This window comes from Athene noctua, chromosome 11 (genome assembly GCF_965140245.1).
Source record: "Athene noctua chromosome 11, bAthNoc1.hap1.1, whole genome shotgun sequence".
NCBI classification, from domain to species: Eukaryota; Metazoa; Chordata; class Aves; order Strigiformes; family Strigidae; genus Athene; species Athene noctua.
Window position 1 is genome coordinate 20,344,985 of NC_134047.1, and position 27,137 is coordinate 20,372,121.

At 35.2% G+C, this 27,137-nt stretch overlaps 1 protein-coding gene across 4 annotated transcripts in view; it reads right to left on the reverse strand.

Annotated features, from left to right (window-relative positions):
* PCDH11X (protocadherin 11 X-linked) overlaps window positions 1–27,137 on the reverse strand; it is a 507,363-nt gene that overhangs the window by 415,581 nt on the left and 64,645 nt on the right. For 2 of the 4 annotated variants that reach the window (XM_074915248.1, XM_074915249.1), the window contains exon 3: window positions 11,292–13,778. In XM_074915248.1, the coding sequence (XP_074771349.1) occupies window positions 11,292–13,778 (2,487 nt within the window). Of the gene's footprint in view, window positions 1–3,379; window positions 4,905–11,291; window positions 13,779–16,864; window positions 16,913–27,137 lie in introns of those variants that run through there. The other 2 variants (XM_074915250.1, XM_074915247.1) reach the window with 2 other exon arrangements.

Genomic DNA, 27,137 nt, shown 5'->3' on the forward strand with positions numbered 1-27,137 from the left:
TGATTTACATGTGTCTATTTATGAAATAAGCAGAGGCTCACAATTTGGAGAAAATACAGAAACATCATGTTCATGACATTTTCACTGGTAAGATTTAAGAGAATGAGTCTATATAATAGAAAAAATAGTATTTTGTAATAGTGGGAGACAGTACTGGAACAAGTAAAAGTGAAACAGTGAAAGAAAAGGAAAATCAAAACTGTACTTATCATATTGTATCCTAACCTCTGCATTATCAAGAGTCACTTTCTAATGTAGTAAGAACCCAGTACATTCTCAGAAGGGAAGATCATCTTTCCAAATCTCAGCATAACATGGTAAAATGAAAACCTTAGTGCTTGGCTGTCTTTTATAGCAAGATATATTGGATATTGAGATAGGCACGTATCTACAGTTATATTCTATGTAATATATACTGCCTATAAACTTTGCTAATTGAATATGTGATAAATGCGTTTATACACCCTCATGCTCTTTCTTTATATGTACATGCACACAAAATACATACATACACAGATATATATATATATAAGCACTATATATCTCTCTCTCTAGCTCTAAACACTGTATAAACACTCACACATACATGTATACATTGTTAGAGGATGTGCAACTCTTGGAATTCCTGCTTAGACCAGATCTCTTTGAAAAAAATGTAGACACAAGAAATGTACTGCTAAGGAGTATGAGGTTTTGAAAGAAGCATATTTCTTTAGATAGATTAGTAGTAACCTTTAGGGTACTTCATGTGTGGTAAAGTTATTTTAATAATTCTAGCTCTTAAACACTGTAAAAATTATCAGTATATGTATAAATCTGATGGTGTGCATGCATTAAGCAAACAGACCAGAGGTGTGTTTGAAAACAGTGCTTCTCCAGAAGGTATACAAACATAATCTTCAAACATAATTTATTTTAGAAATAGATAAATAAGACATAAAAGGAACAGTGCTCAATAATTCAATATGAAAGCAAAAATATATATTGAAAAATATTTGTTAAAAAGATTTTACAAATAATACTTAAGACCAGGATATACCATAAATATATGTTTATGGTAAAATGGGAAATCACTGGAAATGTGTAACAAAAAACCCCCGCAGCATTACAGTTTGTGTTAAAAAAATAGTTCTATTTACATCACAAACCAGCTTTGTTCCTGACAGCACCCTACCGCCCTTCAGCAGTCCTCCACTCAATTAAATTCAGAAGGATTTAAATCCTCTAAAGTCCAATATATTTTCTGATACGATAGGCAGCTTTCATACAAACTGCAGATAGCGTGCCATAGCTTTTCCTTGGAGTGACTCACTCGATATCAGGGCACGGCTGAGATCGAGTGGCACTGAGCTTTGGTAGACACACATCCATGCGAAACCCCGGCACTGACAACGTGACGCAGGATGCGGAACAGCAAATCTGAGAGCCATCTTCGGCTGCTGGCATTGTAGGGCTAGAAGAAGCAATGCAATTAATTTACTCTGTAAAACTGGCAACAAATAAAGAACTATTCCTTTTGCTGAGCCACACACAGCACAGTAACTAACCAAAACCAGACTCTAGGACTTTATCTCTGGACACAGACCTGTCTGCACTGGTGACAGGGGTGGCAATGTGCACCAGATAAAAGAATGAATCTCTTGAGAAGTTTAGTGAGATTATCATGAGTTTTTCAGTTTCAAAAGCAGCATTTGGCCAACTCAGTGTTTTTTGCTCTTAGTTGACTCTGACTTCTGTGCAGTCAGAAAATAGTATTCCTGTAGATGAAAACATTTGAGAAACAGAATTGGTTTTGACAACATATACCTAGCTTTGACTCAGGATGCTAATACTGATTTAAAAACAAACAATCAATCAAACAAACAAACAAACAAACAAACAAAAACCCAAAAAATAAATATGGGATTTTTTGAGTGGCCTCCATTTAGCCTTCACATCATTGAATAGTGCAGAAATTGATACTCGGCACACATACATATTTGGTCAGTAGAAGCAGGCTTCCATGAGACTTTCAGGAACCCATTTAACCATCAGAAGGAAATGAGCTCTCTAAACAAGTCTTATGAGAGTCTATGGAAGAACTACTTCTTAAGAAGTGACAGATGTAAGAAAACAAAAACTGAAACAGAGGAAACACATGAAACTGAGCCGCTTAAGAGGTTGCTGGCTTTTCCTAAGGGAAATTTACATCTGGAGGGTAATTATATTTGGCTGTCCTGACTCATGAGAACTAGAAGAGAGAGATTACTGAGTTCAACCAATAATCCAACCACTTGATGTACCTTTATTTCATACACATAACTTTTTTAATGTTTAAAATCATCCTATATTCTTTTAGAATTATTTATTGATAGTCTAGAATGATATGACCAGTGAAATACTAGGAAAAAGGTAGACCTTCAGCTAGGTTAAAAGCAAAATAACTAAGAATCTCATGAAAAATATTTTTCTCTGCAAGCACATAACTGGCATATTTAAATTAGAAAGGTACTTATCAAAGGTTCTCTCCATACTTAGTGTGAGAAAGTAGGCACTTCTAGAGGGAATGCAGTTCTAAAATCAAAATACCCTGCTATAGTGTATCTATGACTTTTCACTACCAGAGGAAAAAACTGAGGGCAGCTATAAATCCACTTGAGATGACTAAATTACATGTTTGATGTTAGATTAAATTAACATAGTCCAGCACCTCAACTCAGTATCCCTCAATTAAGAAAAAAAAGTTTCAATGTAAGCATTGAAATTATTTGGTGTTTTTCTTAATCAAACATTAATTTTATGTATAAGAGTTTTCTCATCCAAGGAAATCCAACCTAATTATCATAAGAACAGATGTCCAAAGATTCAAAAAACCAAAGAAAAAACAGAAAACAAAGGTCTGTGAAATCCTACTATCTTCCTGACAAACAACTCTACTAGGCCGAAGGGTTATTACTCTTAACAAGTATCTTTGAATGTTTCCCATCACCCACCTATGAAGCACATAAGCAAACAATTGTAACAGCAATAGGCAGGACCAACCTTTGTTACACTAAACAACACTTCTTGAATAAATTACTTACTATGTCAGGAATGAACTTTCAACCCAGAGCGACTGCCTGAATTATGGCATTGAGTCAATAAATATCATTACTGTATGTCTAACCACTGCAAGTGTTGGTTTTTTAGTTTGAAGCATAAATGCTGCAAGGCTGTGATAAACAGAAATAGCAAAAACTGTCTTACAGACACATAAACTTCTTCCCAAGAAAATGATTTCATTATCGGAAATGAAAAATTTTCTATAACAGTCATAGATATAATTATGCAATACAATATGCTAAATTACAATACGTACTTCATTATTAATAGAATTTATTTTACAGATCAAATAGCCAAATACACATTTTTAAAAGAGCCAGATAGCAAATGTGGAGAAAACTATAGGCAACAGTCATGGTAGACATTCTCCAGTCCAAGAACTGAGGCAACGTGATTATTAAGTACAAGCCTATAAATATTTTTACATCAAACATACAGTAATGTGTAAGAATTCCATGTTGTAGTCTAATTCATGAATCATTAATAACTTTTTCTTTAAAAGAAAGTTATATATACTGTATACATCCCGGTTAAAAGCAGTGTCTGTGTTTCATTTTATTCTAGCAAACTAATATTACATGTCTTCATATAAGTGCAGAAAACAGGGTTCTTTATACTCCTTTGCTTCCTAAGAGATTTTGCATTGTATATGAAATTCTAATATTATAGATGATACATATTAAGCATTACTCCCTAAATTGTGAGGCAATATACAAGAACTTGCAACCAACCTGCAAACAAAGCTATGATATTCAAATTTCATTTTTAAAATGAGTCGTGCTAAATAAAAAATTGTAATGTAAAAAATTGTAATTTTTGTAAAAAAAGTTAACTATATAGAGAAATAATTTGGGAAAAAACCCAACAGTAGGCCATTTTTTTCCCCATGTGCTGGCTAACAGTGAAAAAATTATGTATGCTCTTTCCTATTTTATCACACTGAAAACCAAGCCACTGGATTTATGACTTTTTTTTAAATAAAAGTACTTCAAAAGGTTAAATGTATGCCACCTGTTACACAGACATTATCTAGACTTCAGCAAGCAAAATGCAAATTAAATTTTATTTTTAAAACTTAAGTGAATACTTTCCAGTTATTTAAAAGGTGATCATTTATTACAAAATGTTGTGGATAAGAAAGCCGGAAGTACTCATTTTTCACTCCTACTATTGTGCCTATAAAATGAGAAAGCAGTGATTTGATCGATTCTATTTATGATCCATAGCAGCAATATCATCATTAAAAATATTATGGAATAGATATAAATAACACTTAATTCTTAACATGTAAAATGGTGCTATAAGTGACAACAATTCGTTTTTGTTTTAAATGCAGGGAGTATAAAGAACTTTACATTCTCTTTTTAATGTATGAATAAAATTTATTGCTCCCTTTTAATATATTTATAGAAACAAAACTCCTAATTGTTTCAACTAAAATAAATAAGGAAAAAATCTGGGACAAGAAGATGATTACAAGCAAAATAGATTTACCATAATCACCAACTGTGAAGAAGGATGGGTCACATTACTTTTTTCTTAGCAAAACTACGTTATAGAACACTATAGCACAATGTACTAAAATTTCTTTGTCTTTTCTTTTTAAAAAATTCTTGCCCTTGATACCTTTCAGTAGGGCAGCTTGAACAGTTCATCGTCACTTCCAAACCCCTCTGGAGATCAGACGATAAATTTCTTCGGCAATCAGAGACAGGACAAAGGGCTTTCTCGTGCTATTTCCTTGTTTTCATGTTTGCTGGCTTAACATCATTGTGTACACGTACGACTTCAGTATATAACATCAGATGCGATGACGTTCAGAGCTGGCAAACAGAGAAACAGCATGAGAAAAGCCCTTTCCTGCATAATTTTCCCCATATATTGTAAAGTTTGTTTCGAAATTTCTACTATGTCAAGCACTGTATGGTCTGAGAAGTACTGAACTACTGCCGTTCTAAGTAACCAACCATTTCTGCTGCGTGTGTGTTTTCAGGTCTCTATACACAAGCAAAGATCTGCACACATCTATATACACATATGAAAAATGCTGAAACAGAAGGAGCCACAGAAATAGCTTCTATGTATGTTATTCTAGGTTTCTTACTAATTATTTTTTTGCTTTACCAGCTTGAAACCCCAAGTGCTATGGCAAGATTATAGCTATCAGAATACTGCCATGCTACCTAGAACATGTTCTACAGAGTTTTAGCACACTGCATTCAAGAGCATTGTTCCTAAGAGCATAAAATATTTTGATTTGAAGAGTTATTTTGCATGTTTAATCTACACTTATCATCAACAGAGTTTGAGTCCTAAATCTTCACAGAAATTAAGTCATTCTGATCAATTATTTCACAGGAAAAAAAGCACTATCAATACCACAGTCACCAAGACACTAGCCACTCACTGGTCAGGAAATTGCTATCAACTGCAGATTATTGAGTACAACACCTTCTGGGAGAGAATAGGAAAAGAGAGAAGTGTGAAAATTAAACTGCAGTTGAATCAGACTTCATTTCTGGCAATGGTTTATAGCTATAGGTAATTTTTTAAAAAGAAAAAAAAAACAAAGATGGATCACTAAGAGAAAAGAGTAAACTTTTCTGTTATCCCACTGAAAAATGAAGGTGAAATGCACTTAATGTTTAGGAAAATTTATGCTGCTACTACCATGAGGCAAGCTGCTATTGGAGAGAGTTGCATCTCATTCTAGCTTGCATAAAAATCACCCAGTTATTCATGCTGGAACTTTGTCTACCAACTTCAGTATAAACTCAGTCAGTGAGTTCCCACTGGGAAAAAAAAAGCCTTTGTTTTCTCTGAAGTAGTTTTAACTTAAGTGTCATAATCAAAATCCTTCATTTTTCCTCACACAAAACATTAATTTATTTTTTATTTTCTTCTCATTTCTGCTTTGTTTCTGTCTTGAGACAAACGGGCACTTTCCAGGTATCTTCCCCCACACTTTTCCAGTGAAACATGTATATTAAAAGAACAATTCTGAAGAAGTTTTTCTTCCAAGTGTTCCACAGAGGAAAAGCATTTTCTTGACCAGCTTTACTTTAGTAGTAAATGCACATTTAAGTAACTGCTTCTAACTTCACTAACTTCACTAACTTCTAAGTCACAGATTTTCATTTATCCTTCAGTTAGAGAACTTTTCTCCAGATGCAAATATCAGTTTTTCTCTGAAATGTATATACATGGTAGCATATCAGAACTACCAGCAAAAATACCAGCCAGAAAATTAAGGGAAAATAACAAGAATATTTAGAATGAGAGCAATCAATTTTGAAATGGCTTTTAGGAAGGGCTTATACCAACAGCTATTGAGCTGGTATTTAGAAGAAAATGTTCTTTGAGTGTAATTTACTCTGTATCTGTCAATGCAAAGTATCAGAGTTATCTCTATGTGCTTTTACATAGCAGAAACATCAACACTGCCTACTGATGATTACAGTATACTAGATTAAACTCACTGGTCTCACTATTATTAAACAAAACAATAAATCCTACAGCTAAAGATTTACATAACAGGTGAGTTTTCAGACCTATTAGTTTCAGGAACAGTGCAATATTCTTTCGATACACATCCTAAGCACAGTGTTCTCATAGTTAGTGGGAAGCTGTAACGACTTTCCACCACATTTCAAATCAGAATCAGAAACTCAAATATGCCATAACTGTAAGCAGGTTTAAGCAGTCACTAATAGAATCATAGAATTGAGACAGTAGGGCCACAAAATGCAAGAGATTTTGAATGAGGTCTACTTCCCATTCAGATTTCTATTGGGATTATAATGTCTATCTCCAATCGGTTTCGGAAAAACAAGTTCAGCAGAGGTCACTGTGGAATCTGAAATTTCTATTCATGAGTATGGATACGATCACACTTGATGGAATCTTGTCAACTAAAATCAACTATTGAAGATTTGCATTAGTAACTATGAAAAAAAATCAAACTGCATGCCTCTTCACTCTCTCAGCAACTTCCCAAAGATGGTATAGTGTACTAGCAGTGGAGCTAAATCCACATACAGACCGGAGTCTGCTGTGAAGCAGGGAGAACCACCAAAAAGCACGTAATCAGAGATTCCGAGCATGACTGCACCTTCCGGCTCTATCCGTGGAAGAGGCACTGCTTTCATGAACACTCACACTTCTTCAATAACACAAAGACAAAAAAACCTTGCTCTTAAGTTGAAGTTTTAAAAGACAATACAAAAGTTCACAGGACACTTCCTGAGCGGCCTGGTATTTCTTTTCGAAGATACCTACTGTTCCTATAGTATGCATTATACTCTTTTCAAAAGAATGTCTGAAATAGCATTAATCAAAGGGACAAGAAGGAGGAGGGTGCATGGGAAGTTCTAATGAACCTTTATGGCAGTAACTTCTTTGAACCAAGCTACCACAGATAACATTAGATAATTATGCATGTTTTGAATAGACAGGATAATACCTAGACAGGCACTTGGATTATCTGAATGTTTTTTAAGGTACTCGAGTTAAGATTTCAGATTTTAAAATTGTGTTACATGCTACATGAAAACTGGACTGGAAAAGCCTCTCCTTTCTTTTCGCTGTTTCAATGCAAATGCAAAAAGAATTAGAAAATTTGTGTCAGTATGGAATACTTGACAGTCTGCTCTCACTAAGGTAAATGTCAAAGGTAATTGAGCTTTTACAAAGCTTGCAGACAGATAAACTTTAAAGGTGCTGTATGTTTTTCTACCAGAGAAGTGCATTTTTCTACAAGGCCCGTGACTATCAATGAAAATCCGACAACGACAACACTGAATGTCAGTTTGATTTTACGAGCCTCCAAATATCCTACTTTGAAAAACCTTACTAAAAGGACTCTTCACAATTTTACACTTGGCAAGATTTCTTTAAAAGAATTATCTCTACTACATCCCAAAAGAAAACATGCTATTTAGAAGGTCTACTGTCATTTGTATTTATTAATTCCTACTGTGTAACTTCAAAATAATATCATTATTTCTCTCTCTTGCCCTTTTTCACATGCAAGTACAACATTGATCAACATTAATACAACATTGATCTCTCTCTTAGGGGACATTACATTAGGACCATACTTTTCCTTCTTTAACTTCCTGTAGTTCATGATTCAATGTGTCCTCAGCTGCTTCAGGAGTCTCTGATTCCTTCCCCATAAAAATTTCAGCTGTTGCATTGCTGTGTTTATTTACCCACATGACCACTAAAGAGGTATTTTGGGTTTTTAGTAGAAAAACCTTTCCATCTTCTCCTTTGTGCTTTCTGAGTACAACCATTAGAATGACTTTCTGTCATTTTATAGATCACTTAGACAAATTTAGCAGTAAAGCAAAGACATAATTTCCTTTCTTTAAAGACCTGAATCAATACCATTAAGACACAGGCAAAATTTAGAGCTTCAAAAGAAAACATATATTTTTAGCTTTAACTCAATATTATTTCTAATATCTGACTAGAAATTCTTGCATGGACAAAAGTAAGAACTGTAGAGATGTGCAGACTATTAATATCAGCACCCATTAGAAACTGAAGAGATAACTTCACAGTGAATGTAATCTTCTTTAGTCTCCTTCAGAGAGCTTTTGGATTGTAAAAGGGATGCATTATCGTAATTGTTAGTGATAAAGTAAAATATTTTTTCTCATATTAGACAACTTATTTTCATTTTTCAGACTAGTACTTCTCCCTTTTTAACTGAACTTATTATCCTTCACTTCTCCAGGCTGTCCTACAGCTCCCTGAAAACGACACATGCATCATTAACCACAAATATCCTGTTAGTCTCCGAGACTGGAGGATGGCGGGACAGTGTGACATCTGAAGCACTGTGGCAGAAGCCTATTTTTGTTTGTTTTGTTTCTTTACTGGCTAACAGTGACAACTCTAAGTTAGGCTGTCCTGATTCACTGTCTGTAGCCCCACAGGAAATAAAACTATACAGACTACGTTATACAAAACCAGGTTAGGGGTAAGACTGACTTTTAAAAGTTCTGTTGAGGTTTAAGACATACTTTGCTTGGTTTTATTTAGCATGAAATACAATTCTGCCTTTGTGATCACAGACCAACACACAGGATTTATGGCCTTTCTTGCCCAATTTATGTAAATAAACACATTAATGAAATTATTTAAATAAGTAACAAAAATGTGAATTCATTTGTTTAAAGGTAAATGGTGTTTTCAAATTAGTATGAAGGGCCATTGACAGTGAGTAGTTATATCTTCTCCAACAATGTGATCACTTTCATACAGAAAAATATACCTAAAGGAAGGACAGCTGTAGTTCTAACAAAATCAATACCAATAGTAACATTAATCTCTTTTTGATATGTTCAGCACATCATACTAATATAATTTCGGGTACCGCTCTATGAAGATAAGCTAATATCAGGTAATGAGTATTAAAAAACCCCCACAGTTCTATTCTGCCCTTCCAGATAGAAAGCTCCTGTCATTGACCTTTAAGGTACAGATAAAAGAAAATGCTCTTTTCCCCAACCAACTGCTACAGAAGAGAACTGCTTTCCATTTTACTTTAAAAGCCCCTTCTGATGGAAGAACTTTTAGTAAAAACCTAGAGTCATGAGCTTGCTTTCTTTGTTAGCAGCATTACTGCATGACTAAGTGTATTTGAGCAGACAATGGATGAACCTTTTTGGCTCAGAGGAACTATACCAGAACTCAATTGAAATATCATTTAGATCAGGCCTACAGAAATGCTGGAAACAGCACTACTGTCCTCAGAGTTATGAGAGTTCAAACAGATGAACAAATTAGCAAGAAGCTTTTCTATGTGTAATTTAAATTAACACATTCAAATACCTTTAATGGAAAATACTCAAATCCCAAAAAGCTATATATTTTTCAGTGCTTTCACGTCTTGGAAATAAGAAATTCCTTTTTTTTTTTTTCTCCCTTCAATTTTTCTGCTAATGCACCTTAGAAAAAGATGAAAGTTTTAGAAAGCATAGTGATATACATTACCACACACATTTGTGTTGGTAAGGGGAATAAAGTAGAAGAAAGTTAAAAACCCATCCTGTAGTTTTCAAAAATACGATGATTGCTTGAATGAGCAGCTTTTTTTAGGCACATTTGGTTATCACTATAGTAATAGAACAAAGCCCACAGAAAAAAAATTCAAAACTTCAGCTGGAGCAAAAAGTCTAACAGACTTAGTCATGCTGAGGATTTGTTCCCAAGCAATAGTATCAAACTATATTATCAATAATATAATAAACTCTCCTGAAATATTTCTTCATTAATTGCTTGATCAATTAAAGCATAACTAGAAAACTATTTCCACTGAAAACTTTGTGATAATTTTGAAGAAAGAGAGCAGACAAACAGCAAAGCTTTATTATTAATGAAATTGTCCAGAATATGGATAGACATTAGATTTAATTTCCAGTGACTTAAAGCCTTTTTGCAGTGTCTTGAAGAATAAAAGGTACTTTGGTTCTCGATTTATTTTTAATTTTAAGCTGAGGATTCTTTAGACATTTCCTTTGCTGTACTGAATTTCTGAGAAGCTTAATATCTGGTTTATCAGGCAGAGCAGCAAATAAGTGACAGCAATTATACTGATGATTCTAATTTTCCCCTAACTTTGCCTGCTGACTGTGTCATTCCACCAGATTTAAGTTGTCCAGTATGCTTCTAGTCTGAAAATGGCACTGAAACTCACAGAGGAAAATCCTTGCCTGCTTTTGAGAGACCTTGAAGTAAAGCTATGCCCAAGTGAAGGCTGCAACTCCAGACTCCATTAATATTAAGAACCACTTATCAGATCCTGTAAAGCTTTATTGCTTTCCACCTGGCCTGGATTACTTCAATTCTTGAGCATACAATACTACAGAGGACAGTACCATAACCCCTCTGCCTGAGGAACTGCGATGAGTACTGCGGCAGTGCGGGAAGTGCCACACTGCCATCTGCAGTCAGGAACACCCACCCGTGTCACAACTCACTGCTCAGTCTCCTTACAGCCAACAGTCATTTTCTTTTCATTTTCTCCCTTAACGCTGATGAATCTCCAACTGTTTACTTTTCAATGCCTCGATCAAACACGACCTTTCAAACTTTTAATCCTTGCAGGAAAAGTTAGTTTGCAGTGCTTAGAGCTAGAGTTATAGGAATGGCAAAATAAGAAGGGAAGGAGAAAGACTGCACCTTAGAATTTCCATTACCTGTCTGGTGTGTATGGGGCCTGGGGTCTTGAAGCCTCCTTGACAGCTGCATTCAGAAACACTGTAAGGGTCCGAGCTGCTGGATGAGCACTTGGAAAGCGAGTCACAGCCCACCACAAAGGTGTTATCTAGAGGCAGTTCCTGAATGACATGGTGCTTCTTGGGGGGTACAGGAGTCTCAGGTTTAATTTGAAAGGTAGGCTGTGGAGAAGCAGACTTGTAGTGCTTTGCTAAATCTGGGCTGTCAGGCTTAAATGTGGTTGGTGTGGTGGCCCAGTTATATTTTCCCATAGTCTGTTCTTCTAGCTCTACAGGAATGTCTAAAGTGCCATTTATGTGCTCATGGCCAGGATCGTCAGGCTTAGATTCTTCAATAGTCACAAAGTTGAGGAGGAGACTTTTTGGAGAGCGCTTCTTCTTCTTCTTCTTTTTCTTGATCTGCCTATTCTCTTGGTTTGGGGAAACCCATTCACCACTCTGCTTGTTTTTTTGGACAACCTTGTGCCTAGGCGTCTGGCGGCACCGTACTAAAGCAGTAACAAAAATTACCAGAATCACTGTCATAGTGCCTGCAATAATGGCAATGATGATCTTGACATAATCATTGGTTTGTGGGGTTATCTCACCATCCCCAACATTCTGGCCAACTGGAGTTTCCATATTCCTGCGCACTAGCTCTTGTACGTAGGAACTGTTGGTGACTGTCTCGTTCAGAAACAAATGCACAAGAGCTATAGTATAAAGAGACTCCGGCTGTCCGAGGTCATTGACTTTTATCACCAGTCTGTGCAAGCCATGATCTGATGCAATTACCTTCTCTTTCAAAGTAATATTGCCTGTTAATTGATCAATTGTAAACAAGCCCCTTGAGTTCCCACCTATGATGCTATAGCGGAGCTCTGCATTCATTCCTGTGTCATTATCAACTGCAAAGACTTTAGTAACTACAGACCCGGGACTGGCTGATGTTGGAACCAACTCATAGGAATAATTAGACGAAGGAATAACAAAAACAGGCCTGTTGTCATTAACATCAACAACATTGATGGTCACTTTGGCAGTGGAGGAACGCTGTAGTCTTCCGCCATCCACAGCTTTCACCTGGAAAGTATATGACCCCTGCTGTTCCCTGTCAAAGGTAATATTAGGTCTTATCACACCAGTAAGTGGATCTATAATGAAATTATCTCTACCATTTAATATAGAGAGAGTGACTGCAGCATTCTCTCCCGAGTCAGCATCTGTAACTGTGATAAGCCCCACTGTGCCATACATGGGTAAGTTTTCTGGCACATAGAAATTATACTCATTATGTGTGAAAGCAGGGCTGTTATCATTCTGGTCCAGGACTGACACTGTCACAGTAGCATTGGCCTGCAAGGGTGGCATCCCATTATCCTTAGCCAGCACAGTGAAGGAGTACCTGTCTTGCTTTTCTCTGTCCAGCTTTCTCACAGCTGTCAGAATGCCTGTACGGCGGTCAAGGTTGAAAATAGGGGGTGCATCAGACCCCAGGATATAGCTGATCTCAGCATTGCGCCCACTGTCAGCATCCGTAGCACTTATCTTGGTTAGCTGTGTACCAGGAGCATTGTTTTCTGGGATGGAAAGACCTATGACAGGCTGTGTAAAAACAGGGGCATTGTCATTTTCATCTTTAATTTTGATGAGGAGCATTGCAGACTGGTTCAAGGGAGGTTTCCCTGAATCTGAAGCCACTATTTTAATGGCATATTCCCGCGTGGCTTCATAATCTAGAAAGGTGGCTGTCTCCAGGAGAAACTGATTATCAAACACTGGCTTTAGCCTGAAAGGAACATCATGATCTGTAAAACAAGTAACTTTGCCGTTCAGATCAGCATCCTTGTCCATTACTGTTATCAGTGCAATTTTTGTATTAAGGGGAGCCTTCTCAGACAAAAGCACTGTCCCATTCACTGGATTGATGATGTATCTCGTGTCTATTGATGGGACATTGTCATTAATATCTGTGACATTAACAGTCACTGTTGCTCTTGATGGAGTTGAACTCCCATCACTTGCCAAAACAGTTAATTTGTGCACAGGAGACTCCTCCCTGTCTAGTGGTTCTCTGATAGTGATGAGGCCAGTGGTGTTATCAATGGCAAACAGCCTTTTGGCCAAACTGGAGATCTGATTGCTGAAATAGAAATGGATTTGTGCATTTGAGCCCAGGTCTGCATCAGTGGCATGGAGCTGAGAAACAGAGGTGCCCACTGGAGCATTTTCTGGAACACTAACTTCAATGTCATTCTCTTTGAAGACTGGGCGATTATCATTCACATCAGTCACTGTGACTTGCAGGATGGCAGTGCTAGATCTCGGAGGGCTTCCACCATCTTCAACTTTAATTTTCATCACATAGGTATCCTTCTGCTCCCTATCCAGGATCTGTTGGACAATCAGTTGAGGCCACTTATCTCCCTCAGGTGTCTCAATTATATCAAGACCAAATACATTTTGACCCTACAAGACACAGAAAGAACATGCTTTAGTTTGACAGTATATTTAAACAGAAAAACATGTCATTTATGTTCTGAAATTGTCACGGAATCTATATTTATATATATACTGTATACACGAATATACATTGATATATTTATCTTTGTTTTGCAATATCTAATTTTGCTTTAAGCTCCAGATCCGTAAGAAAGCTTCAGAGCGAACATGGGAAGAAATGGATACTTTAGAAAAACGGGGGGACGGATGTGTTTGGAGGGCTTGATGGTTATGTTTTGGTTTAGTTTTTTAACCAGTTTGTCTATTTCTACACAGAAGTTATTAAATTTCTGGACAGATGTAATTTGGTTTCTGTATTGTATGAGTGAGTGTGGAGAAGAGGAATGAAGCCAAAGTTCAGCCACATCCAAAGGCAAGACAGTATGAATACACTGGAGGACCTAAACCAATATTCATTTCAAGGAAAACAAGAAAGATAAAGGGACTGTTTCTCTGTTCATGGAGCAACTCTGGACATGATCTGAAACCATTAGCATAAAAACCTGACAGCATAGTGAAAAGAGGTGCTAGATACAGACAAAACTAAGTTGTAACAGTTTATTAGAAATATATTTAAAAACTCACTGAAACTGTTCCTTTCTTCATTAGATATTTTACGTTTGTAGTGAAATTACAATCCCAGTGAGAAGAAAAAAGATCTATTTTTATTTAAAAAAAAAAAAAAATCACATAAATACCAGATGAATTTGAAAATAATCAAATTTTTCTATGGGGTTTGTTGAACACCTAGCACCCCTGGAATTGCAAGGAAATGCTACATATATTGCAAAAACATAGCTTCTTTTAAAACACTACTGTTGACAAAGTTGTCTGCTAAAATAAAGATTGGAATCTAGACTACAGTCCCTCTTCTGCTGTCTCTTCGGACAAGTAGGGATTAAGAATATCAAAATTATCATCTTTTTTTTTCTCACATCTCTCACTCTTCAGAGGAAGAAAGAATGTAAAGGCAATTTTCCAGCCATATCTTCCTGAAGGACAGAGCTAGAATGCAGATCACTAAAGCTGAACGTATAGGATGACCAGAAAAAGAAGGTATCAATAAAGATGCTGACGAGTTAGGATTTTCTTTTTATGTGTCGTATTTGTAAGAATGAACAACTGCATCCAGCCTGGCTCTTTCTCAGTTTATTGTGCTTGTCTTTCACCTTTACTCATGTAATTGTATGTGTGTTCTAAACTGGTTTGAGATACTTCAGACCAGAGGGAAAGAAAATGTTCCCAGTGTGCAAGGTTCCTTACTTCTCATTACTTGTAAAAGATTTGTATTCACTGTATCTTGCTACCCACCGTTAAGTGAATGCATTTATAGTTCTACTTCTGTGTAAGTCTGTACTCTCATTGATTTGTTTTCTCAAAGCCAGAATTTGACCCTATAAAAGTAATCATTTATTTCATGGAAAAGAACTGTTCATCCACATTTCAAAAACTACTGTGCCACTTGCACAGTATTTGTGACAACATTAAGTTGCAACTAGGGACAGTCTAAAGTGAACTGGAACACATTTTGAAACAATAAAACAAATACAGCTTTGGCTTCTTTAGCAGAAGGCATATGAAAAATATAAGCCTTGCAAACTGTTTCTAAATCAAGATATATATATATATATATATTGAACTAATTAGATTAAATTTTAGAATGGTAATTCTATGCTGATCTCTTCAGGAAGGCAGAGTGTGAGTTTCCTCTTCATCTTCAATCTGGCTAGCAGTTATTTGCAATAAATTTCATAATTACTGAGAAATGATGAATAATATATTCTATGCTTTAACATAGATTTCCATGGGAAAAAAAAAAGTAACAGAAGCTAGAGGAAAAAAAAAACCCTGTCAGCTCTCTTTTACTTCTTTATTTGTACACAAGATGACAGATGGGCACTGATTATTCTGTCATTATATCCCACAACTACAACAAACACTTCATATAGACTTTGAATACATGCAGCTATACATATGCATACCCATTTCTGCTTGTCTTTAACTATCAAGTATGAGAAAGATATTTTTCATTATAGCATACAAGTCTGATATAAAATACAGAGCTTCAGTTCCCCATCACTAGCAGTAAGCTACCAGAGAAACAGAAAAGAATGCAAAGATCTTTCCCAAGTTAATTATTAACACTTGAGTAATTCTCTATGGAAAAATACTATCCAAGAGTATTTCTTGCTATTCATTACAGGTTTATACATCTCTTTAAACCACACCAAAAAAAAAAAAAAAGTTAGAGAAAATTATACTTTCTCCTAAATCAAGCAAGCCTATTTCACATTGTTTAAGGGATAAGGTTAGGTGTGACATTATGGCTCATTTTAACAAATGCATTTTATAAGAACGGACAGTTCTCCCTTTCTAATCACTTCAAAAAATGATGAAACATTAAAGAAACATATTTTTTTGATTATAAATACCTAATTCTTTGCCTTATGAGCAAAGAAATTGAGAGCTAAAAATCCTGAGAGAAACATGAAGAAAAACCTTCAGGATTAATTCTTGATGTTGAAGTAAATGGCTCCATCATGTTTAAAACCTCACTGAAGTGAAAATTTCCATTAGGGTCAGATTGTTATTTGGACTGAACTGTACCTCAGTCACCACATTATGCCAGTGGTCTGAAGATTTTGTTCACACTAGGAAGGGTATGAGTCCATAGGAAAAACATAATAGATAATTAACATTTATATAGTACCTTTTGCCATTAAAATGACTGGTAAAAATTATCTGCTACATTATTATCTCCATCACTACAGAAGGATGGGAGTGAGAAATAAAACAGATTGACTTTTTAAATCTAAAAAGACAGTTTAAGCAAAGTAACCTATCTGAGGCAAAACAAGGTTATGGCCATCTCAGAGCCAGAATTAGCTTTAAGAGGCTCTGCCCCTGATCACAAGCTTCTTGATCAGGGAAATAAGCAACTCTGTTACCTTAGTCAATTTTCACAACATCCTTTTCAGTGGATTCATGCACACAGTAGTCTTTGAAATAATTAAACTGGTATTTTCGTTGAACACTCCCTACTGAATATTTACCTGATCGTTTGTAATGGATCCAAATGTCCTTTTCGGAGCTGTTTTGGGCTGTCATGTAAATAAAAAATTAGAGAGTTTTTTTAAAATTGTAACATTTAGGTAGATTAATAAATACATAATCAATGACACATGGACACTTAATGTGATAAGCTAGGAGAGCTTCTAGTGTTATGGACAGGACTGCGTGTGAGAAAGTGCACCTGCACTGTACACATAACTTGACATACATATTGCAGTATTACAGCATTTCATCATAGTAGTTTGTTAAGTCCTTGGCGTATTGACTACCTGGACCTTGTTGAGAGGAATGGGAGAAACAACCAGTCTGTGGTTAATGCTCATGACAGTGGCACAACCTGTTGTGTTCAAAACATCTTACGAGCTTACACCTGCAGACCAGTAAATTGATAGAATGTAGCAACTTCTCAAAGAAATAGGGAAGGGAAAGAATATTGTGCTAAATAAACATATAAAAATGACTGCTTGCAACACAAAGTACTCTGAAATTAAGACAGTCTATCAGTGATTATTTCTTAAAACATTAAAAATTACATAACTATATATAATAACTATATGTTAACTGACAGAGTAGATCAACACTGTCCTCAATCTCCATTCAAGAAGAGTATTCTGAACCTTGAGAGAAATACACAGGAGCAAAGACAGCTCATTGTTTTGTGTCTACAACTTCGCCCTATACTTATTATCAACACTTGTCTTCATGCACTGTAAATGACAAACACATGAGAGGATCTATGTCTTTAGTTCAACTGAATCTTAAACAAAAGTCAAGGGCTAAACATGCATATAATAATCTTTTCCTAATGTTATACAGGAACTCATTTCAATGAATATTGAAACAATCTAGAAGTGCACAATTATTTATTACATATTAAAAAATCCTCTTAAAATCAGCTAATTTTATTATTTCTAAAAATCTTACTCTGCCTGAAGTCTAAAATAAGCAGATTTAGAGTGATGAAATTCTAGCAGGCCGAATAGAGCAATATTGGGAAATAAAATTAACAAAATATTAAAAAGAAAAAAAAAGAAAAAAAAATATATCAGCTTCCCATTAGAAGGTAATTCAGTAATTCACTAAAGTAGTTAATAATAAAACCTTTGGCTGAAATGTAATCTTGATTCCAAAGAGCCCTAAGAACTTTTGAGAAAGTCCGGAAAATAATGCATTTGCTAACCACTAGTTATTTCAGAGGTACCAACACAGAAAATCTTCCCAGGTCTCCTGCAAAATGATAAGATGGGTCCAAGCCACTGTTATCTTGTTTGTTTTTGTCAAGACACATGAAACTGCTCTATAACTCTAGTGTTATGTTAGTAAAGAACAAGAGTATAGCAGAACAATTTCAATTCCTAAGGCAGACAGTGGGCAACAATTATAGAGTGGATAGCATTTTTTATAAAGGCTTAAAATCAAGCTTGCATTATTCTTTCAAAGGTGATACTCTGGATGTGAAAATGTGAATTCCCAAAGCCAAGCTAAAGCCTCAAACACAAAATATTCTACATGATAGGCAATAATGGATGTAAGTTCTTATAATAGGTGCATATTAGTACACTCAAATCTATAATATCATAAGCATTGTAGCTCTAATAAAGGTCCCTTGTCTGCTATTATTTACAGTCTGCAAGTCACGTGATCATGCATTCTATAAAGTTAAAATTTGTTGGACAGCTGTAGCTGTCTCCTGTTTAAAGATTGCACAGTCACTACCCTCATCACATCACACAGCTTACACCCTAAAGTTGCTGGAAATGTGTTATTAATACTGACTAAGGTATTAATACCTTATGAACTGAGTGACAGTACCTCAAAGGAGAAAAAATTGCAAAGGTAAGAAATTTTTATAATGCAAAACTCAGCAGATGCAAAGTTGCTTACATATTTGAAATATTTTCTCTTTGTCAAAGGAACTAAAGACTTTTAATTTGTAGGCCAAGATTCCTATGAGTCTTGTTCATTTTCTGGTTTTCTGACAGTATCACACACAGTTTCACATGGTTTCCTTTGAAGCAAGCTAAAGCTTAGCTCTGAGGAAACTGAACTTAAAGGTTCAAATACACAGTAAAAGTAGGATCTGGAAGCTTCCAATCGTGCATGAATGGAAGGGAATTTTGTGCATTCAGAACCCTAATTAGCTCCATCCCTACATAAAAGTTAAGGACATCATTTATCAGCAACATACATATCATAACTTGCTATTTTTCCACATCCAATCATAAAAGAGCTTCTATAAATGTAAAGCATTGCCAAAGATTTCCTCTCCATATATACATCCACACACTAAACCTTACTCATCTTACGAAGCAGGCAGAAAGCAAGATGCTGTAGGTGGGAGCAACAGAACATAAGGATAATAATTAACAACTTCATGCTGGAAAGAACAGTAAAAAGTACAATATGGAATGAAGAAGAGGACAGTCAGTGCATTTCATACTAATTTTCTGAAGAAGAAGAAAAAAAGGCTAGGATGCATACCTAAACACCAAATTACTTCCTTGGAAATCTGAATTTAAAATTACTACAAAAAGACTGAAACAGTTCTAACAATTACATCGTTTGAGCCTCCTTAACCCTTTCAGATCATTTATTCCTTTCTGTAAAGAATTCATTTCAATCTTGTCATATTCTAAACACTGTCAACTTTAATTTTTAAGATAGGTAGGTAATTTTTTCTAATACAGAATATTTTGGCACCCTCCTCAATTCTTGGCATCCAATTCTCAGAATGTATTTGTTAGACCATGTTCACCTCCATTAAGGAGAAACAATTAGACCATGAATACTAGGTTTTTAATTCATTTACTTTTTTGCTGCCCTAATTTTTCTGGTCTACACTTAAAGCAAGCCTGAAACTTCATACCTGAAATGTGTCAATATTTTTAATCTACAGCCTTTACAAGGGAGAGAACATGGAAAGTAGCAATACACACACTCAACATTTCCAAGACTACACTCAAGGGTAACTCTCTTCCCATATTATCTAAAGATGGGAAATGGAAATACAGTGACATTTTATCAGTTGTCCAAGGTTTGGGCTTATGTGAAAGAACCAGACACTTTTTAACTACCAATTGTGTTTTAAACTAAACTTGAGAACTTAACTATAGAAACTAAACTTCAGAATTTAAAAATTTAACAAAAAAATTCTTTCATTTAAAGTCACTCTTCCCAAAAGCAGAAAGGTCAATTGCTGCAGGTAAGGGAAGTAACCTCCCCTCTTAATGTCCTCTTTATAGTTGTTCAGAAATATTCACAGACATCCCATTGAAGAGGAAACTACATTTTCAACACACCTGAAGGTTTTCAGATTAAAGTATTAAATATGTAACAGAACTGAGTATCTCGAAAAAAGATAAATAAATGAGTACATGTTTTAGTGATGTAAATCTCTAATTCATCACTGTGCTTTTGGGGGCAACAGCTGACAGTTCTGTATTGCTGTTCAGAACAGCTCCTAAATCAAAACCTCGTTTTGCTTCAACAGCCAAACAAGGTATTTTAGGCTCTTACTTGCACATTTCAGAGCTCACATGAATATTGACTGGGTGTTGAAGCAGTGTGAACCTGTAGTGCCCTCCTATTCACTACCTGCTCTATAACAGATCAGTACTTTATGGCAGCAGATAAAACTGAGAACCACTTGTATACAAGAAAATAGAAACAACTGAGACATTTCTGAAAATTCCTTTACTCTAAAAGCAGAGACTGTCCAGTATTCTCAGCTTCCAGTAATTTCAGTGGAAGCCGGGGTGATGGACACATATGGATTTTGTTTGAGACAAATGGAAAAACAAAAAAATAAATAGCAGAAAATCTTTGCCCTTTGTTAAAAAGGAGTACAAATATTTGCAAACCAATGTTCATTAGGTTAATATATTGTTATTTTCTCTTTCCCTCTTATACAGACACAAAAAAAATTTCAGCTAAGTTATACGATTCCTTTAAATACCTAGCATCTTCATTAAGACAAATCCATATCCTAGTCTCTGACGCTGTAGCTCATCCAAGAATTTATTTAGCAAGATTATTTCATTTGATCTGTGGCCCTTTTAAACTAAAGTTCAGCTGTGAGCAAAACCACTGTATCTTCCCTTTATGTTTACACTTTCAGGAAAAAATGTTGACAAAACTTTAATCTGAATGGCATGAGTATCTCCCCTCCACGCACATCCCTTCTCTTCAGGGATCCTAGCATCCAGAAACACAAAGAAAATAAATGAATAAGATAACATGTTGTCTGGATTTACATCACAAAGACATTCTTTCACATGGAGAGATCATACTTTAAAGTGCATGTATCATTGTTTAATGAATTTTGATATTAAAAAATACACAGTCTTAATGGAGAAAATTCCCCCAGCTTTCCAAACAGGCCTTATGAATTGTAGACCAGTTGCAAATACTGCCTCAGTAAACATGACAGTAAGCCTTTCTCAAGGCCTCCACTCTTTACAGGGTTTTGTAAAACTCAAAAGAAGAGAAAGTTTGTGTGGGACATTTAACTACCACAGGATCATTTTTGCTCTTGAAAAAAATGAAGCTATGCTTTTCCAAATAATGAAAACAAACTCACCCTTCTTGCATTATTCTGAGAAAATAACAGTGGAACTACTATATTAAACTGTATAAGTATGTGCTGTATGTAAGTGCAAGATACCACTTCACTACACATTGGAAGATAATAAATAATACTGCAATTTCAAAGTAATAAATCAGAGACAGTTGCTGAGAAGATGTACAGAGTGACAATAAGTATTAAAAATAGTTCCAGAGAGACTGAATTCTAAAACTCATTAAATAAAAGTCTTTCCGCCATGTTGATCAGGGAATGTCAGGGATAAACCAAAAATGTATTTTCTGATGCTGGATTTATCAGGAAGACAAGTTGTCTTTTCCCTCCTCCAGTGTTACTGACTTCTATTTATCTGCATCAGTAGAACAAAAGCAAGATAAAAAGGAGGAAACATTTCCTTACAGTAAAGGCAGTAACTCAACGCTGAAAGTCAAATCTGAAAAGAAATCTCACGCTCCCTGTGAGTTGAAAGTTCTAGTATATAAACTGTCATGACTTTCTAGTTAACAAGTTATATTCCTAAAAACAGCTTCCTTGTGAGCTGTTTGGGATCAAAAATCTTACAAGTATATTTGATACATACTTCTGTAAGCAGCTATACACAAGAATATATTCCTTTCTAAAAACAAAAATCCAATTTTACTCTTGTGCTATTTCTCAGACTTAAAATCAGTGATGAAATGGACAGAAATTATTTGCAACAGAGAAAATAAAATGAAGAATATTAGAATGGCATGTTTACAGGGGAAACACCAAACACTCATTGTTCCATTCCAGTTTTTCTGCTCAGTTTTTGTCCCCTGTTTATATTCTCTAGTAGCAGTTCAGTCTTGAAAATATACCATAAATTTTGGCTAATGGGCCAACAGGAAAAAATGTTAAAAAAACATATAGAACCATAGAACACAATAAGCCCCCATTTAAGCATGAAGAACACCAGATTCAGAAGGTAAATATAATACCACATACTGTTGCCAAGATCTAGATTAGTCCCATCAGGTAACGAGTATCCTCCAATAAATTGTGAACTATCTATCCTCTGAGGATGAGACAAGATCTCCCACAAATCATAAAATTCAATAAAATCCTTAAAGTGGTTATTCTTACTAGTAAAGTGAATGATGGGATGTATCTCCACAGCAAAGCTAACACCAGAAAAAAACAAAATAGCTGAAGTGTTATTTAGCAATATGACTGACCTCAGACAAACTTTCATTCCAGAAAAAAAAAAATAAGCAAAGATAGTTGAAACCATTTCTACTCAGTAACAACTCAGAGAAAACTGCCCAGTAACAACTCCAAGTCAGAGTCCCAGGCCTGGATTCACTCAGAGTTCTTTCCTGTGGTTAATTCAAACACTGTCCTAAACCAGATGTTTCCAAATAACAGTATGCATACTGTTTGTGGTACAATAAAGCTTCATAATACACACACAGAAACTGGACCTGCGGCCTCTTCCTTAGCGGAAAACATCAACTGCTATTGGGCAACCAACATGATTTCAACCGCCAAGGTGTCAGCGTGGCAAACAAGAACTGAGAACTTTCCCTAGAGTCTTCATAACTACTCCACTATGATAACAACCTCAGGTTAAAGAATCATCACAATGTCCATAGAATTAATCTTGCTTTGAGACACATGCTAACAAGACAGCATCTCTCAGCTACATACAGGTTAGACTTAGAAAAATGGTTGTAAGAAAGCACCCTCTGGAGATAATAACATGCTCTGAATAATTCAATGTGAAGTTTAGCCTTCATATTCTAAAAACGTGATGTAAAGAGCTGAATTTACCAAAACTCTAAAATAAATCAACCTAAAATCCAGCAAAAGCATGTTAACTTGTGTCCACCAACAGGGAAACTGACCATCAGCATGAAAAATGAAACACACCACAAACAATTTAACTTAAACCCTCCTTAAACAGTTTTTAATTTAGACACACTTAGCCTAAGCCTTGATTTTTACACATATTTAGTTTCTACTTTTTTCTTTTAAAGGGTTTAATTTATTGTTCAGATTCTTGAATATTAAGCATTTAAGCTATGAACAATAATTCAATTTCTTATGCCTATGTAGCAGTGAATTAAATGAACGGTTGATTTTGAATTCAAAATTTTTGTTAGGTGCATTACTATTTTTAAAACATGCCTAGGACATTCTAACAACTACTACATCTGTCATTAGACATCAAATTCACAGATACTGAAATAAGACAAAACAAGTACTATCCAAGAAAGAAGCCAATTTGTTCACAGAAATCTCTGGGCCTGCTCACTGCAGGAAAACAGTTTTCAGTTGTCACATGGATTCATAATTTAGAGCACTATCTCAAAATCCTAAGGTGACACTATAAGACTAGTTGCTAAATTTGTTATGCATTCTACCTCCAGAGTCAGAACTCTACTTCCACCCTCATTTAACTTTACTGTTACCATTAGAAGAGGCCTACTGTGGATATACGTGGAAAAGCCCACTGTAAAATGTAAAATTAAATGAAATCTGTTTTGAAATTCAGCATTATGGCTTTTTAACAAAACAGAAAACCTAGACTAAATTAGTGAAAGTGTGACAGCTGAAACGACAGAGCTTCCAAGAGGGCTAAGCATTATTAAGGTTTTTCCTTATTATGCTCTTAGGCACAATCTGATTAGTTCCAACAGCTGCCCAGCAGGAAAAGCCAACCAATCATTCCACAGTAATATGCACATTAACTTTCGTTTTCAGTTACTTCAGAGACAGGTAGCACACGGCACTAGAGCACAAGCTTGTATCTTTTGATTTATAGCGATACTGAATATTTCAAATGCAAACTATGTCAGAAATTCCTCATCACGATGTAAGTTACTACCTTAAAACTTTTTCTGATGAATAAACTTGTTCCACCCAATAGTATATGAAGAAAAAACAATATGAAGGGGGAAAAAAAAAAAAAAAACAAACCACTGGGCTTAACTGTTAAATTAGCCAGGTCTTTGTTAGTAAGTAACAAAAACCAGTTTTCTTGGATACCTTGCTATGAAAGTCATTCACCTGTAGCATATGCTATACTGTAACAAATACATAGTTGAACTGCAATATTCAAAATAATTTCTCAAAGACTTCACTCCTAAGAACTCTTTTAATATCTGAACATTACAGCAGTAGAGAGGAGACTGGTGGTTTTACCATTTCTTCTAGCCCTATGAATTTACAATTTCTACACACACCCCCACCCCCATTACTTATCAGGACAGTTTTCAAGCTTGAGGGTGAGATTTTCAACCAAATAGAACACTGAATTATAACACTCATACATCAAATAATGTTAGCTATTATTGAAAGTAATCATTAATATGGAAGCATTTAACACCCCCCAGGTTTTAATTCCATAAAAGTAAACTCACTTCTTTAAGAGCCTTGACTGTTCTTCCAGTTCCTTAACATAGGAAAACTTAGGACAAAACCTTCCTTGAGTAGTACACAGACTTCTGTACTGGGTAGCAGAACAAATTCTGTTTATATCTCCAGCCTTCATTTCTCATCTTAGCTCAAGCTTCATACACTTCAAATATGAAACAAATTAATTTTATTTCTCTGTAATCTAATCCAAAAAGCATGCTTATTTGTGAAAAATGTATTTGCAGTTTTTGATTTCCTCCATCAACCTACAAAAAACTATATGCATTTTTAAGTAAAATAATAAAGTTTAATTCCTTCAACACTGTATCCAAAACACATTTCAAAGACAGGGCTGTTTTCATACTATAAAAATGTCACCAGTGGACTGATGTAAACAGAAGCTAAAATATGTGCTCATCACATGATATAGTTTCTAAAACTCTGCACATATAACTGAATGCTCAAATTTTACAATGTACAGTTTTTATAAAATATTTTCAAAACCCAACTGGAGAAACTGCACATATGAAAAAAATCCAGTTAAGATTATCAGAACCACCACTTTGGAACAACAAATCTGTAAACCTCAAATTGGCAGAAACTCAGGAATAGCTTGGGAAAATATGCTTGTGCTGTTCTTAAAATCTCTCCTAAATGTCTGATACCCAGTATTAGAGACAGGTCATTCTCAGGTCAAGTCAGTATGATTCATATACATCACAGCTATAAGGAAACTGAGGCACAGAAAGCAGAAGTAACTCATTCCCAACTACTCTGCAGACCAGAAACAAAACCACAATGACCCAAATCTCTCAGTTAAGTGACCCTTAAGAACAAATGCTACTGGTTTAGATAGCATTACAAAACCAGAACAGGATTTTAAGTCAGTTGCACCCTTTTAGAAAGCTGCCTAGGCAGCTTGAAAGAAAACATCACTATTTCTCATACAGCACTGCTCTAAATAACAAAAAACTTTTATTCACATTGCTCATTTATTCCCTCCAAAAGTTAGTAGAAAGAATGATGATAAAACCAATCTTTTATAGAAGTCATAACATTGTAAATACTTGTCCTGACAGCCCTATAGCACAGCACTAGCACAAAGACCATTGGAATAGTTTGTGTCCTTTCAATTTTTTTATTCAGACTCTGAACAATTTGTTGATTATTTTTCCCTCCTTTATGACTGAAATGCACACAATTCTGTCTTCTAGGACCCCACCTTCACAAGCAACCTTAAATGCAAAAGCCAACACAGAAACAAAATAGATACTACTGCTGTTACTGTTGTCTGTTGCTGTCAGTGTTTAGCACTTCGCAGGAACAACTGGGTTGGCAGAGATAACTATTTGAGACTTTCAAAACGAGAGAAGGAAAGACTGAAAAGATACAAGTCCAGCAAAGGTCATAAAGTCTTAACACAATACCCTTCAAAATCAGAATAATAAAAAAATAAAAACATCAGAAGCAGACCTTAATACACACACTAATTTTTCTACCTTTACCTTTGTCAAAGATCCAGTTAGGCATTCAACTCAACTGCCAAGAACTCTGGATGATTCTGGCAGTTGAAAGTTTAAAGTATTCAAATGACAATTTTTTATGAGTAAGAGACAGCTACTGGCCTACTTCAGAAGTTAAAAAATTATAAAATTAATGTAAAATCTTAGAGAAATAGGTAATCTGTAAACTGCAAGGAACTGATTCATGTTCCGATATTTTAGAAGCACAACAAGTATCTTGGATATTCATCTTGGATGAATATTTCATTTATGGGAAACAATAAAAGGTGTGCAACACTGATGGAAAGCAGGAAAGTTCTATCAATCTTTTATGCTCTATTTTTAAGACTAAGTTTCAAATTACAGTATTCACACTTTGGTGTTGGCCCTCCATTCAAAGGTCACTTCATCAATGGAAAGTACTAATCTATAACTGCCAAAATACTATTTCTGAGGTTACATGGCAAACAGGATGGGGAACAAAACAGAAGCTACTACTTTGTTTATACCTTTAAATGTGCTACAACAAGTGGGTTTAAAAAGCCCCTAATAGAAATGAGGATGAAAATTATATGTCTGGGGTTAAAATGAAGAGGAGAATGTAATCTCAAAGTGAAAAAGCCATAAAATATCCCATTCTGAAAGCACAGAGGAACATCCTGACTCAAAAAAAAACGAAAAAAAAAAAACAAACAAAAAAAAATCCCAACCCAGAAAATGTCAATTTGCTTGATAAAGCAAAGAGGAAAAAACTACAATTATTTGACTTCAGAACATCAGCAATAACCAAAG